Source organism: Amyelois transitella, chromosome Z, assembly GCF_032362555.1.
Source record: "Amyelois transitella isolate CPQ chromosome Z, ilAmyTran1.1, whole genome shotgun sequence".
Lineage (NCBI taxonomy): Eukaryota > Metazoa > Arthropoda > Insecta > Lepidoptera > Pyralidae > Amyelois > Amyelois transitella.
In genome coordinates this window covers 917,234-931,530 of record NC_083535.1, presented here as the reverse complement: position 1 = coordinate 931,530, position 14,297 = coordinate 917,234, and the positions used below count along the sequence as shown (strand labels likewise).

Below are 14,297 nucleotides of genomic sequence, written 5' to 3'. Positions count from 1 at the left end.
TTTTACGAAATTCATGGAAAAGAGATGGAGTGTTGTAATTCTTTTTCTATTGGTGCCGGGAACCACACGGCACAATAGTGCATCGGATTTCTATGACATTCTGTCAAAATGAAGAAATCATACATCTAAAGGTTTTTTTTTGTTACTTTTGTTAATAGAATAGGTTTATTTTCAAAGTTTGATACACGATATCACTTATTGACGTCACATCACTTAAATCTAATTATATCTACTACCGGTTCAAAAGCGCATGTGTAGAAGAAGCGGCGGAACAAACTACGCTGCAGCATTTTTTACCGGACGTCAATTTACAAACATACATAGATACCTACTTATATTAAATCTAAATCGTGTACGAATGCTCATTGTCTGCATTATTTAAAAAAGAATATGTTTGGTATCTACAGTGCCGTAAAAAAACGCCATAAAGTTATTGAATCCAGTGGAAATTTTATTCGCAATTATACGATAGGCTTTAGAGTTTGTAAGGGTAATAGCAACATTGAACATACATACATAAAATCACGCCTCTTTCCCGGAGGGGTAAGCAGAGACCACCTCTTTCCACTTGCCACGATCTCTGCATATTTCCTTCGCTTCTTCCACATTCATAACTCTCTTCAAGCAAGCTCGGCGGTTTCGGGTCCGTCCTTAATTTGATCAAGATACGTTCGTCTAGGTCTTCCCACTCCGACATTGTCCTCCACACTCTCCTTGTATATCTGCTTGGTCAACCTGTTATCATTCATCCTCTCCATATGATCGAACCATCTCAACATACCCTTTTCTATTCCTGTAACTACATCTTCTTTCACATCACAACATTCCCTTATCACGCTGTTCCTTATTCGGTCACTCAATTTCACACCCAACATACTCCTTAACGCTCTCATTTCCACTGCATTTATTCTGCTTTCGTGCTTCTTTTGCCATACCCAACTTTCACTCCCATACATTAATGTCGGGACCAACACGCCCCAATGCACAGCCAGTCGAGCCTTTATGGATAGTTTCTGACTGCTCATAAAGGCATGCAAAGCTCCATTCACCATGTTCCCCGCGTTCACTCTTCTTTCAATACCACTATCACACTTGCCATCTGATGTAAACTTTGATCCTAGATATACAGACTCTTTCATTTGCTACACTTTTTCTTCTCCAATCAAAATATTACATGCTGTCATTTCTTTCTCCATTTCAAAAACCAGTGTTTTAGTTTTACTTACGTTCACTTTCATTCCTTTCTCTTTTAAAACTTCATGCATACAGTTTACCATCTCCTGTAACTCCTCCGCTGATGACGCCAGTATAACCTGATCGTCGGCATAGAGCAGACATTTGATGAGTAACTCATTCATCCTTAATCCACTTTCAGACTCTTTCAAATCTGTCAAACAACTACCCATAATTAGGTTGAACAGCCACGGTGACGCAACACATCCTTGCCTAACGCCTTTCTCAATCTTAAACCACTCAGTGTGCGCTCCGTTTATCCTGACACAAGTACTAGAATCCTCATATAAGGATTTCAGTGCTCGTATTAAGAGACTGCTCACCCCATGCATAGAAAGTGCTGACCACAATTCATTCCTCTAAACTCTGTCATAGGCCTTTTCCAAATCCACGAATGTGCAATAGACTTTTTGACTCTTGGCCAAAACTTTTCGGCTATGCACCGCAAAGAAAAGACCTGATCAGTACATCCCATTCCCTTTCGAAATCCCTCTTGAGCATCCCATTGAAACTTTTGATAATCTATACATATCTAAATAAATGCAGTGTAGTTTGTTCCGCCGCTTCTTCTACACATGCGCTTTGGAAGCGGTAGTAGTTATAATTAGATTTAAGTAATGCGACGTCAATAAGTGATACCTACCTTGTATTCAATTTTGAAAATAAAGCTATTCTATTCTATTATAATGACTGTTGGCTCTGTTTACCCCGCAAGGGATGTAGACGTGATTATATAATTAGATTCAAGTCATGTGCCGTCAATAAGTGATGCTTTGTATCCGATTTTGGAAATACAGAGTAGACAACGCCAACTGACTCATTCCTTTCGAATTTACAACAACCGGAAGAGACTTGTGAGCTATACTTTTTGACTTCTTTGAACCTGTAAACATTAGTCTCAGCAAAAAATCTCAGATAACTTCAACAGCGGAAGAGATAATTTTAAAGTCACAACTGAGTCGCAGTTTTTTGCTAGCTACACAAACGTTCCGGCTCTCCTCGCTTCCAGCAGATTAGGTGACGACTTCTTAGTTTGTTTATCACCATGATTAATGATTTAATCTTTGGGTAACTCAAACTTTTATGTTTCACCGACAGTGTTGTTCATTTTGTACCTACTACCTAGCATTTGTTACCGTGGGAATATATATAAGGAGAGAAACCTTTGATACCTCTTAAGGTATGATTCATCTTTATCCAAATATTTATTTAGGTAATCTCAATTCCATCATTAAGCCAAACAGCTGGCTATCAGTATTTTCAAGACTGTTGGCTCTGTCTACCCCGCAAGGGATATAGACGTGACTATATAAGTATCGTAAACTTTAGGCACGCAAATTGTATACAACAGGTGGACTTAATGCCACAAGGCATTCTCTGCCAGTTGAACCTTCATAATATCATCAATGTAGGTTTAGTAGTTGTATTAATCCGTCACTAATTTTATTTTTCAAATCATACTATGCATTAGTATCGATGTAAAAATTAAGTGAGTGAGTATGAGTAAGTATACAAATATTTTATGGCGATATTTTTATGTGAGCGTGTTTAAAATTATTTGGGTAAACCATTAGGTACTTAGGTAAATTTTTTTGTGTGTCTTTCCAATTACTGACAGTGAAAAAATAAGGGAAAAATATTAAGAAATCATTTTTTTGCTAGCCACTAACACAAAAATACTTTCTCGGCTTAGTAAACAGATTAGGTGATGACTTCCTATGTTTCATAATAAACGTGATGAAAGGTCCAATTGGTTTTTTGTTTAACCGACTTTCAATAATGCTATACTAACAACACTCTCCGTATTGTTAATTTGGTCTGTACAACTTAATTGGGTATGTACTCGTACCTATAGTATTATACAATTTTTATGAAATATAATGTAACACCTTCTGTTTGCTAGTAGTTGCTGCCAGTAGCTGTGTCCGCGACTCCGTCCGCGTGGAAAAGTTATTTTGGACATCATTGAAGCCCTCAAGTATGAATAATTTTTCCCATTTTTATTTTCACATTTTCCATTATTTATTCGCTCGATAAAGTTGCAGCGTGATGTTATATAGCCTAAAGCCTTCCTTGATAAATTGTATATTCAACACAAAAATATTTTTTCAATTCGAACCAGTAGTTCCTGAGATTAGCGCGTTCAAACAAACAAACTCATCAGCTTTAAAATATTCGTATAGATCTGTCACAATAACAATGCACGCTTTCATCGGTATCATCATAGATTTCTTTTAAAAAAGCCAATTAAGTAGGTAAGTACTTACTTAAGTTACCAAGTCTTAATTTTTTTAAACATAACATACAATCACGTCTATATCCCCTGTGGGGTAGACAGAGCCAACAGTCATCAAAAGCCGGAAAGGGCCCGCTCTGATGCTTGGCTTAATGATAGTATTGAAATTCAAATAATCATCCAATTTTAAAATCCCAAGTAAGTACATAAGCCTATCCCTTAGTCGCCGTTTACGACATCCATGAGAAAGAGATGGAGTGGTCCTATCCTTTTTTCTATTGGTGCCGGGAGCCACGCGGCACTTTTAATATTTATTTAATACAATTTTTTTACAAGTATTTTTTATTTCAGATCTCACATAGGATGGCTAGAGCAGATACAAAAATCTGATACCATCACTATGTAATTAATAAAATATAGGTAATCAAAATATAAAAATACTATAATATATAAAAATTGGAAGAGTTCCTCCGACTACTCCAACCTAACGGTTGAATTGAGAAATCTCCTTTTTTTGATATTGGTTAATAAAAATCAAAATATTGGCCGAAGACAACAAAACTAAAATGTCGAGGAGCATACTAATAGGTAGATAGCTACTCTTAGGTCTTAATAACCAGAGTATTTACTTTAAAATATTGGGCAATAACTATTACCTAGATAACATTAGTCATAGATATTAAATGTGTCAAGAAAAAAGTAAAAAAGAAAATGCTGTTTATTTAGTAAGTAACTTTATATTGCTTAAAATTAATTTTAAAATTTACCTCATTAGTTTACAGCGTAGGTAAGTAGGTACAACTATTAGGATTAGTTAGTACCTAGGACTTACTTCTTCATTGTTTTGGATAACCACGGTATTGTTATTCTTTTTTAAATGACCACCATTTATTGTGCTTTACAAAGTTCAAATTATATGTCACATCGACACATTTTCGTCATTGGCGTTAAATAAACACCTATTTATTATTTGGTTTCGAAATGTGTTATTTTTCAAGGGATGCCCGTTTCTAGGGTTGATTGACAGCTTATTAATAAATTTCTACAAATGGATAAGTATGTCAGCGTTGAGTGCACCGGCTTTGTGGTCCTATTGTCAGCGGTCGCCACAATGGATACATTAGGGTGCAGCCGCAAAGGGGAAGGGCCACGCGGGCCTGCGCCGCCCTCGGACCGGAGTCCCACCCAGCGAAGATCGGGGCCGCAAGAGCGAGACACCGACACATGGCGCTTCGTGAAGCCCGAATGAGCCCACACATCGGAGGCGGAGCGAGGCTGCGTCACCCGGACGCGCCCACAATCCCGCTCATTCGTCTCTCGTTTAGCGTCCGCTATGTAAACGGGGCTTGTTGTGAATCCAAACAAAATCAGTCAGTCGTCATTTTGTTGCCGAAGGAGCAACGCGCGAGGGTTCCGCGGCCGCGCTCGGGCATGGTGTGGCAGTGAACGTGTCCGGCAGCATGCACGCGTTGTTCGGCGAACAGAGCCCATACGCGTACCGCGGAGGAGCCGCCGGCGGCTACTCCGCAGGAGTCACCCCCTACGCCTACGAGCAGTATCGGTACGGCTATGGAGCTCCCTACCTACACCCGCATCAGCAGCACGTCGGCGCCCCTAAGGACATGGTCAAACCCCCCTATTCCTACATAGCGCTCATTGCCATGGCCATACAGAACGCGCCCGACAGGAGAATCACTCTCAACGGCATTTATCAATTCATAATGGAGCGGTTCCCCTATTATAGAGAGAACAAACAAGGCTGGCAAAATTCCATAAGACACAATTTGAGCCTAAACGAGTGCTTTGTGAAAGTGGCGAGAGACGATAAAAAACCTGGAAAGGGAAGTTACTGGACGCTCGATCCGGATTCTTATAACATGTTCGACAACGGGTCGTATCTCCGGCGGCGGCGTCGGTTTAAGAAGAAAGACGCCTTGAAAGAGAAAGAGGAGGCTCTGAAAAGACAGCAGCAGTTGCAGCAGGCGCAGGAAGCCCTGGCGGCGCAGGAGGCGCTCAGTGCGGCGGACGCGCTCGGCCAGACCCGGGACGTGAAGCCCGACGTAAAGCCTAGAATATTTGAGTGTAGACCGAAACGAGAACCGGGCGCTGAATGTGCGCGCTATGAAAAACCAGCCGATACTCTAGATGACTTTAGCGATCGGCTGCCGCCCTCTGCCGTGTACTGCTCGCCGCAGCCATATTCTCTCGCGGCCGAGGAGTTCCGAGCGGCCACTTCCGGCTGGTACGCGGCGCCCGAGCCTCCAGCGGAACAGTTACCGCCTGCTTTTCGAGATCTCTTCGAGCCGCCCAGTTGTCAGCTGGCGGGATTCCGAGGCGGGTCTCCGGGCCCGGACGCGTACCGGGCCTCTCCGCCTCATCACCACTACCGCACGCCGGCGCCGTCATATTACCACCACCAGGCGTGCGTCGCCGCTGCACCGGCGCCCGCGCATAAGTCCTACTGAGACATCGCCCTCAGGTGAGAAGCCTTACTTATTATTGCTCAGCGAGTTTCGTTAGGCGCTGCGATTGTGCTATGCGAATGGTCGGAGTAGCGGCCTACCCTCGCGGCCGGAGGGTAGGCCGAGGGTGCTGGGCACCTGGTGACGAGGTTGTGGTTGCAGGAGGCCGGCATCGCACGGCGCCGACCGGATTTAGCCGCCGCGTCAGATCCAGCGCGGATAAATTTAGCCCAGTGGCTGGAGGCAAGTGGCGGCGCGTCGATAACCACTGTTTACAGATCGGCGGCCGAGCATGCCGCCTCCCGCTCCGTTCACACCTATAGGTATGTCGAAACTTCACATCTGTAAGCTAGTTGTACTGGTTACATTGATACACATCTAGCTAGACAACGTATGTTTAACATAAAAAAAACATTGGAAGCGTTGTAGGTGACTTTGAAAGCCTTTTTGCTTGTCGGATATGTAAAAATTGATATACCTATATGATGTAATTATATAACTGAAGTTTAATAATTATTTTCTGTAAATTTAAATAAGGCATAAAATGACCCTATACCGTTACCGTACGTTAAGTTTTTGAGAGAGCAAAACATAATTGAATGAACTTTTGGTTCTCTATCCGGAGTGTTTTTATTTGTAAGTAGATTATGTGAATTATTAATAATAATTAATATGGCACATTTAAGTTCAAATGCATGTAAAGTATTTATGTTAAAGAAGATTGTATTAGTTTAAGTACTTACACATCTATAAAACTCTCATTCAATTATCTAATAAGATACGAAAATATATAGGTACAGACTAATTTCATTATTGGGTAAAGTCGCTGAGTAATCCCTTTAAAACAACAAGCATTTTCTTAGTTAAATCTACTTAGTAACATAATAGATAGGAAAAAATGTAATCATTATCATTTGTTTGTTTATATTATTAATAAACACCTGTAGTTTATATAATGAATTCGTTAAGACTACTACTAAGAAGTCTAGACTTAGTCACTAACACTTTTTAATTTATAAAACTAGTTTGTCAAATTTGGGACATCAAAAGTCACTAAATCCGTTATTGTAATACTTCCTAACACCCCCGCTTGTCCATGAATACTTACACTTAATAATAAATATAAATCGCCACACGTATAAATGATGAATACATATCTATTAAAAATCAAAAGTTAGTATATTTACTTGCTTGTTACCTCTTCACGGGCAATCTTCTACTGAATTAATCTTCTTGAAATATCACGAATATAATTTAGAGTCTAGAGAAGAAGTCTAGTACATATGGTACCGGGAAGAAACCCGGTAAAAACTATAGTTCTCGTAGGATTTGCTAAAACCTCTATTTTTTGAGAATGGAGCTAAGTTCAGCTAGTAATCGTAATAATACAAATTATTGAAAAATATTACGTCACAACAACATGACGTTTGTGTTCCCGCCATCAGCCCAACAATACAGATTATAACATGTGGTGTCTACTTTTAAATTTGTCTATGACTCTAACAATAAGAGTTGCACATGTGTGAGTGAATTGTTATTTGTGTGAGAGAATCCTTTAGCTCCGAATCCGAAGCTTCACGGAAGCCGTGCGTTTGTTTTGATTAGTTTTGGACATACATTATCCAAAGAACGTGTTTGTTAAAGCAGATTTGATGTGTAATCTTATTATATTGGTAGTGAAACATAGCAACAGAAATATAAATGACTAGCTTTCCGCCCGCGGCTTCGCCCGCTAGGGGCGCTGCTAAAATTACACGATAAATTAAAATATTTTACGCTACCTAGCTAAATGACGGTAACGAAACCATAGCGCGATCTATATCGATGCCAACGCCATCTATCGAGCATCGAGACAACTCGTGTTGGTTAATAGAAAATAAAATTCGGGTGTTTTATCTATGCATACCGATTACGCCGAGATTTATGGACCGATTTACGTGATTCTTTTTTTGTTCGGTAGAGTATACTTTCAAGTTGGTCCCGTTGTTACCTAGTCAGGATCTGATGATGGTATTCCAGGGAAATCAAGGGCAAACCTCAAATTTACAGGCAATTACGTTTTTGACAATTTCATAGATCTGTTTAAGTATTTGCGTCTGATAGTCATCATCCCATGTGAATGAGCTGATGATGGAAGGTACAACTCCTCAACGGTTAGGAGTTGAAAGAAAATTCTTACGAAGTTATACGTACATGTGAGGCTATTAGGTTGACCTGATAATAAAAAGTAAATCTCATTAACGTTAAGAATTTAGGTGAAAATGGATGCGGACAAATTTCGTCTCTTCATTTGTTTCCTTTTAGCTGTTTGTATGGGTAGTGTTAACACAAAATAGAGATTTAAAGGCGTGATGTTATTAATGTTATGCATGTTATTATGTATGTTAAAGAGACGACTGAAAGTTGTCATACAAAGTCTTTTTTTTAAGGATGGGAAATCATCAAATGACCTCTCCCGCTCTGGGTGGAACGGAAGGGAGTGTCAGACTTTTACTGACTAAAACCCCCCGTTCCTTCAGTTGCCCTTTGCGTTACCGTGGCCCCGGGGCCGGGGCCACGGTATCTCGTTAGAACTTTCCCGCAGCCCCGGCTCAGTTTATCCCGTTTCCCCCCCTTGGGGGTTGACATTTCAAAAATCCCTTCTTAGTGCTCACTTATGTTACTAAAGGAACCTCTGTTCAAAATCTCAGACTCCTATACCGAGCGGTTTCGGCTGTGCGTTAATAAATCAATCACCCAATCGCACCCCCTAAATCACGATTGGAGGGTAGTTTGAAAAAACTTATAATGTCAAACATATTTACTTGCCTATGTACGTGTTCATGCCAAGTTTCAAGTTTATAAACCCAAGGAATAAGATTTTTCATAGAAACGTTTTTACCCCTTTTCCCCCCCTTGGGGGTTGAATTTCCAAAAATCCTTTCTTAGTGCTCCCCTACATATCCCAAGGAACCTACATTCCAAATTTCAGCTGTCTACGACCAGTAGTTTCGACTGTGCGTTGTCTGTCAGTCAGTCACTCAGTAACGGAAGAGTTTTATATATATAGATAATCATTTTCAAAACGAACTTTTCATTCAATATTTCCTTTTGCGCTTGATTTATAAGTGGAAAAGAGAGTTTTTATTTTCAGTGGAATTATGTGGAGCGTTCTCCATGAATTTTTTTTGTTATTCTATTTGCTGGCAGGTTTATGTCATGATCAAAATATTTTAAAATCTGTTTTACCAATAATCGTTATATTGTTTTACTTCATATTGTTTCGAAAAAATCGTCAAGTCAAATTAAATGGCCTCTATTTTTGTCTCTCATATTTTTGTTTGTTTGTTTTGTAAGTAATATCTTTATTGCACAGTTACAAGAATAATACAAAGTTATAAGTACCTAATTATTATTTATGTTTACTGGTTGGCGTTCATACCTACCTATACGTATTTTCAAATTTATAACAAAGTGAGTATGAAGAATGGATTACCGTTTAAAACCGGTGTTATCAAAATGCATAGACAAAAAAACATTGTTCGTTCCAATAAGTTTCCCCCATTGTTCCAATTTTTAGCCAAATAATCCTATACTTTCTAATCTGAAATTTTATTTTAACATTAATAAAAAAGAACACTTCCCTCCATGACAGAAGATCGAATCTGGGTGGCTTTATAAGTAAAAAGAAGCCACCAAATATCAATTATCCCTTGCGCTTTTAAATCGATTTACAAGTTGCATTTCACAAAAAAAAACTATAGGCAATAGACAAAACACACTGGCTGGAATACCGCGCATTGTTTTTATCCACATGACGTACTAATGAAAAAAAAAAACATATTTGAAAAGGTTTCTACATAATGTGTGCTGAACCATTTGCTGACCATCTGGGTATAACTAAGAGCATTATTTAAAAAAAAAATCTTGCCGGGACGTGATAATTTGTTGTAACTTGGATTTATCGTTAGCATGCGAAAGGTTTATCTGTTCGTGTATTCACTAGGTTCTTAGACAATATGCACGCAGGATTTGAAACGTAATCGATGATAGAATGAATACAACAAAACATTTTATATAAAAAAAAATTTTACTCAGGAAAACGCTTCTACGAAAATCTTCTTTATATAAAAAGGCACTGACTGACTGCTTCTCTGATATGAGTAGATATCGTAACGCATAACTCCAACCACTGGGTCTATAGATCTGAAAAAGGGACACTGACAGATGATTAATTCGCTTAACACAAACCGTTAGATTCAGAGATTTAAAATTTGACAACTATTTAGAGTAGATATACTAGATAAGTACTAATGTGGCATAACAGAAGATTTACCGAAATTAACGGAATTGGAGTTGCGTAGGTAGTCTCCAGTACCTGTTGCTATTTGAATCTCAGTTCAATCATTAAGCCAAACAGCCGAACGTGAACTCTGTCTATCCAGTGGGGGATGGAGATGTGACTATAAGTATGTATGTTTATGTACTCACCAGTTAAGTTACTTCTTTAGACCCCCTTAAGTAAGCATTATTAATAAATATGTAGATAAACATACATACATATAATCGCGGGGTAGACAGAGCCAACAGTCTTGAAAAGACTGATAGGCCACGTTCAGCTATTTGGCTTTTAGATAGAATTGAGATTCAAATAGTGACAGGTTGCTACCCCATCGCCTAAAAGAAGAATCCCAAGTTTATAAGCCTACCCCTTAGTCGCCTTTTGCGACATCCATGGGAGAGAGATGGAGTGGTCCTATTCTTTTTTCTATTGGTGCCGGGAACCACACGGCACATACATTGTATTAATAATCATAATTATATGTAGATAAATTACCTTTCAATCGCAAACTGATCTTGTCCGCATGAATCCAATTGGACATAGCAAAATGCTTAGGTGTTTTGGTTTTGGCGTGATTCGATGTATGGTTTTTATGTAAACCTACTTTGTAAGGTGGTTCATTGTTTGAATTAATTTAAAACGAACATAAAAATAAGTAATTCTTCTATATTTTTACATACTTACTCACTACTTAGGAACAATATAAACAAAATTAACTTTGAATAAGAACATATTTATTTTTATTTATAATTTCTTGTTTATTGCACACAATATTAGACTGTTTACAATAAAATAAGAACATATTTATTTGTTTATGTTTTATTGCACACACTTTTGTTAAACTTAATGCTAATTTGCATTGTCTTTGTCATAATGCGTGAGGGTGTAGTCGAATTTATTAAATAAACAACTTATTTTTTCTTACTTTTTCAAACAGCCTTTTTTTAATCAGGTTTTTATTATAATAAGAATAATATGAGTGCAAAGTTGGTAGTGATAACACAAGTCCTGAGTCCTTAATCAACACACTGTGTCGCTTAATTACTGAGTGCCCAAATTCCAGCTCCATCATCAGGTCAGCTTCTTTCATAATAATTCTGCATCGTCATCTGAAATATGAAAGTAAATAAAAACTTATAATAGGCCGATTTATATGTAGGTATATTTTAATATACCATCAACTGGTCATTGTTAATATATTTCGAAAGAATATTGTCACAGTGTAAAATAAAATAAAAGAAATGGGTAGTTTATTGTTCCATCTAACCTAAAAATTTCAAATGAAACATCTGATCTTATTCCAAATTTGTCATCACTAATTGATTTGGGCTTTAGTAGGAAACGACCATAGACATCTGTCAGTTAACATCGTAGAAGGCCATTAATGGATTACAAAAACTAGATGGGAGGGGCATTAGGTACCTACTTATATTCTGCCTAAAACTACTTAAACAGCTCATTTAAGTTTTAGACATGACATAGAACACGTTCATACGATCATACTTTTACTTTATTGCACTATGTGACAAAAAACGTCTTTTAAATTCCTGAAAATTCTCCTGAAATAAATAACCAACTTAGTCATAAACAAAATATTTTTGCAAAAAATAAATAAAATATAAAGTTTGAGCTGGCAGGATAACCAGGATAAAGGAAGATGGCGTCCGCTTTTAAAAATAATCGACAAAAGACGTCCGGATGTCAGCGGAAGAATTGAATGATTAACTTTCAAGATTATCGCCTTTAAGGTTTTAAGCTGTTTTGTATTTAACGTTGACCGATGGCATTACCATGGATTATCATCGTTTTTATTTAATGTATACATTTTTAACGATTTTTTTTTCGGATGAGTAAACAGGAAAAAATTACAAAAATGCGGTAACGATGATCGTTCACGAAACACGTTCATTTGAATAAGAACTTAAAATATTTACCATACCATATCTACAGCTGAACGTGGTCTTTCAGTCTTTTCAAGACTGTTAGCACTGTCTACCCCGCAGGGATATAGACGTCATTATATGTGTGTATTATTTTGGCGACCTTTGTGGTCTAGTTACCAAGCACACTGGAGAGCTCAGAACTCAGAACCCTGCTGAGGACAAGACGATAAAGGATCGTATTCAGTTAGATTAAGGTTATTTTTTTATTGGCATGTAATAAATTGGCATTAGCCGTATTTCTATACTCATATGAATTTAAAAATCCTACGTTCGACTTGGATAATTAATTATAATCAAACAAAATTCCATCAAAATAGATCCAACGGTTTAGCGTTGAACGTGTAATCGATAGACAGCTTTTAGGATAGTTCATCGCACTTACAATAAGTATTACAGTAACGATTTAGAATAAAATATTTGTGATAGAAGTTATCATATCATACCAGAGCGTCGGTGGACGAATGTGTAAGGTGCCTGGTTAAAAAGTGAGATGCACAAAGAGGCACAGGTTCAAATCCCATCTCGGCCATGTACCAATGTCTATTTTCGAATTCATTTATATTAGTTTGAATTCTAACCGATGCTCTTACGGTGAGGGAAAACATCGTGAGGAAACCTGCACATTCAGGCAACTGTATGTGTAGCCATGATCGATTCAATACGGGTATGGTTGTCCTACAAAGGTTGTGGAGGTCAGATGGGAGTCGCTTCGTGTAAAAACCTGACTCACCCAATCTAGGATCCATGGTCAAAGGCATACCCCAGGCTTCTCTCCAGTGTTGAGGATGCCACGGAGACTAAAGCCGAGAGGAAGTTACTCCTCTTTCCCGGAGGGGTAGGCAGAGACTACCTCTTTCCACTTGCCACGATCTCTGCATACTTCCTTCGCTTCATCCACATTCATAACTATCTTCATGCAAGCTCGGCGGTTTCGGAGGAAGTTACCATAACAGAAATATTAAACTTTGGGGCAAACTCGATTCACATGTTCTGTCCGTATATATTTATTTATTTTACAAACGTACATACACATGGTCACGTCTATATCACTTGACGGGTAGACAGAGCCAACAGTCTTGAAAAGACTGATAGGTCACGTTCAGCTATTTGGCTTAACGATAGAATTGAGATTCAAATAGTGACAGGTTGCTAGCCCACCGCCTAAAAAAGAATCCCAAGTTTGTGCGCCTATCCCTTAGTCGCGTTTTACGACATCCATGGGAAAGGAATCCAAATCCATCCTGGATGGATCTGAATGGATGGATGCGATGGTAGAGAGTTCTATTCTTTTTTTGTATTGCTGCCGGGAACCACACGGCACTTGTTTATTTATATATTTATTTATTTTTCTATTGTTTTAGGTATGACGGGACAATCTAGAAGCGGGAGGCGGATGGCGACCAGAGCTGGGAACAAGAGGTTCCCGCCCACACAGGTACTGCTGCGTTTGTGTTAAACTAACCAGTTGACACTAACGGACACTTAAAAACACTATCGGATCTCTAACGGGAACTACTTTAGTGCCAGAAGACTTTTAGTATGTATTCTCAGTGGACCTGTAGGATTACACGATGCGAAGTATACGTTGAATATAGATAGTATTGTTAATTCAGCCGTGTAATAACTATGTAAATATTGTTATAATTAAATTATGATGTTCGCTGCGCTCCAATTAGACGCCTCTATCCCTCTTTCGTTTATTTATTACATAAATTTTAGGTTAGAAAGGTCAGGTCAAGTGTATTGCAAACCAATTGCATCATTAAGCCTTACAGCTGAACGTGGCCTATCAGTATTTTCAAGACTGTCGGCTCTGTCTGCCCCGCAAGGGTTAAAGACGTGATTATATGAATAAATGAATGAATGTAAAGATTGATTAATTTGGACGTAACAGAAGAAATGATGTAGTCTTTGTTTGCGCCGCCGGAAAGAGGAGTGATGATAAATTTCAATTTGTAATTTTATCAAATACAATATTTTATAAATACATATAATAATATTGTTAATAATGTGTCCATACTGTTTAAATTTACTTATTATTTCTTAAACTCGAGTAGTAGTCATTCCACCATTCAGCCATGCAACAGAAATGCTGAATTTTC

The 14,297-nt window shown here is 38.3% G+C and overlaps 1 protein-coding gene across 2 annotated transcripts; it reads left to right on the top strand.

Moving 5' to 3' along the window:
* The first annotated feature begins 4,857 nt into the window (after positions 1 to 4,857).
* LOC106130604 (fork head domain-containing protein crocodile) lies at positions 4,858 to 13,974 on the top strand. 2 transcript variants are annotated; one of them, XR_009657537.1, is made up of 3 exons: positions 4,858 to 5,948; positions 6,094 to 6,254; positions 13,557 to 13,974. XR_009657537.1 is itself a non-coding variant. In XM_013329493.2 (2 exons), the coding sequence occupies exon 1, from the start codon at positions 4,930 to 4,932 to the stop codon at positions 5,932 to 5,934; it is 1,005 nt and encodes a 334-aa protein (XP_013184947.1). In that variant the 5' UTR covers positions 4,858 to 4,929; the 3' UTR covers positions 5,935 to 5,948; positions 13,557 to 13,974. The 2 variants fall into 2 exon arrangements, 1 of the variants encoding a protein (XP_013184947.1); XM_013329493.2 differs by lacking the exon at positions 6,094 to 6,254.
* The last annotated feature ends 323 nt before the right edge of the window (positions 13,975 to 14,297 follow it).

Coding starts and splice junctions, on each gene's coding strand:
- LOC106130604 (XM_013329493.2), top strand. CDS start 4,930: ATGCACGCGTTGTTCGGCGAACAGAGCCCATACGCGTACCGCGGAGGA.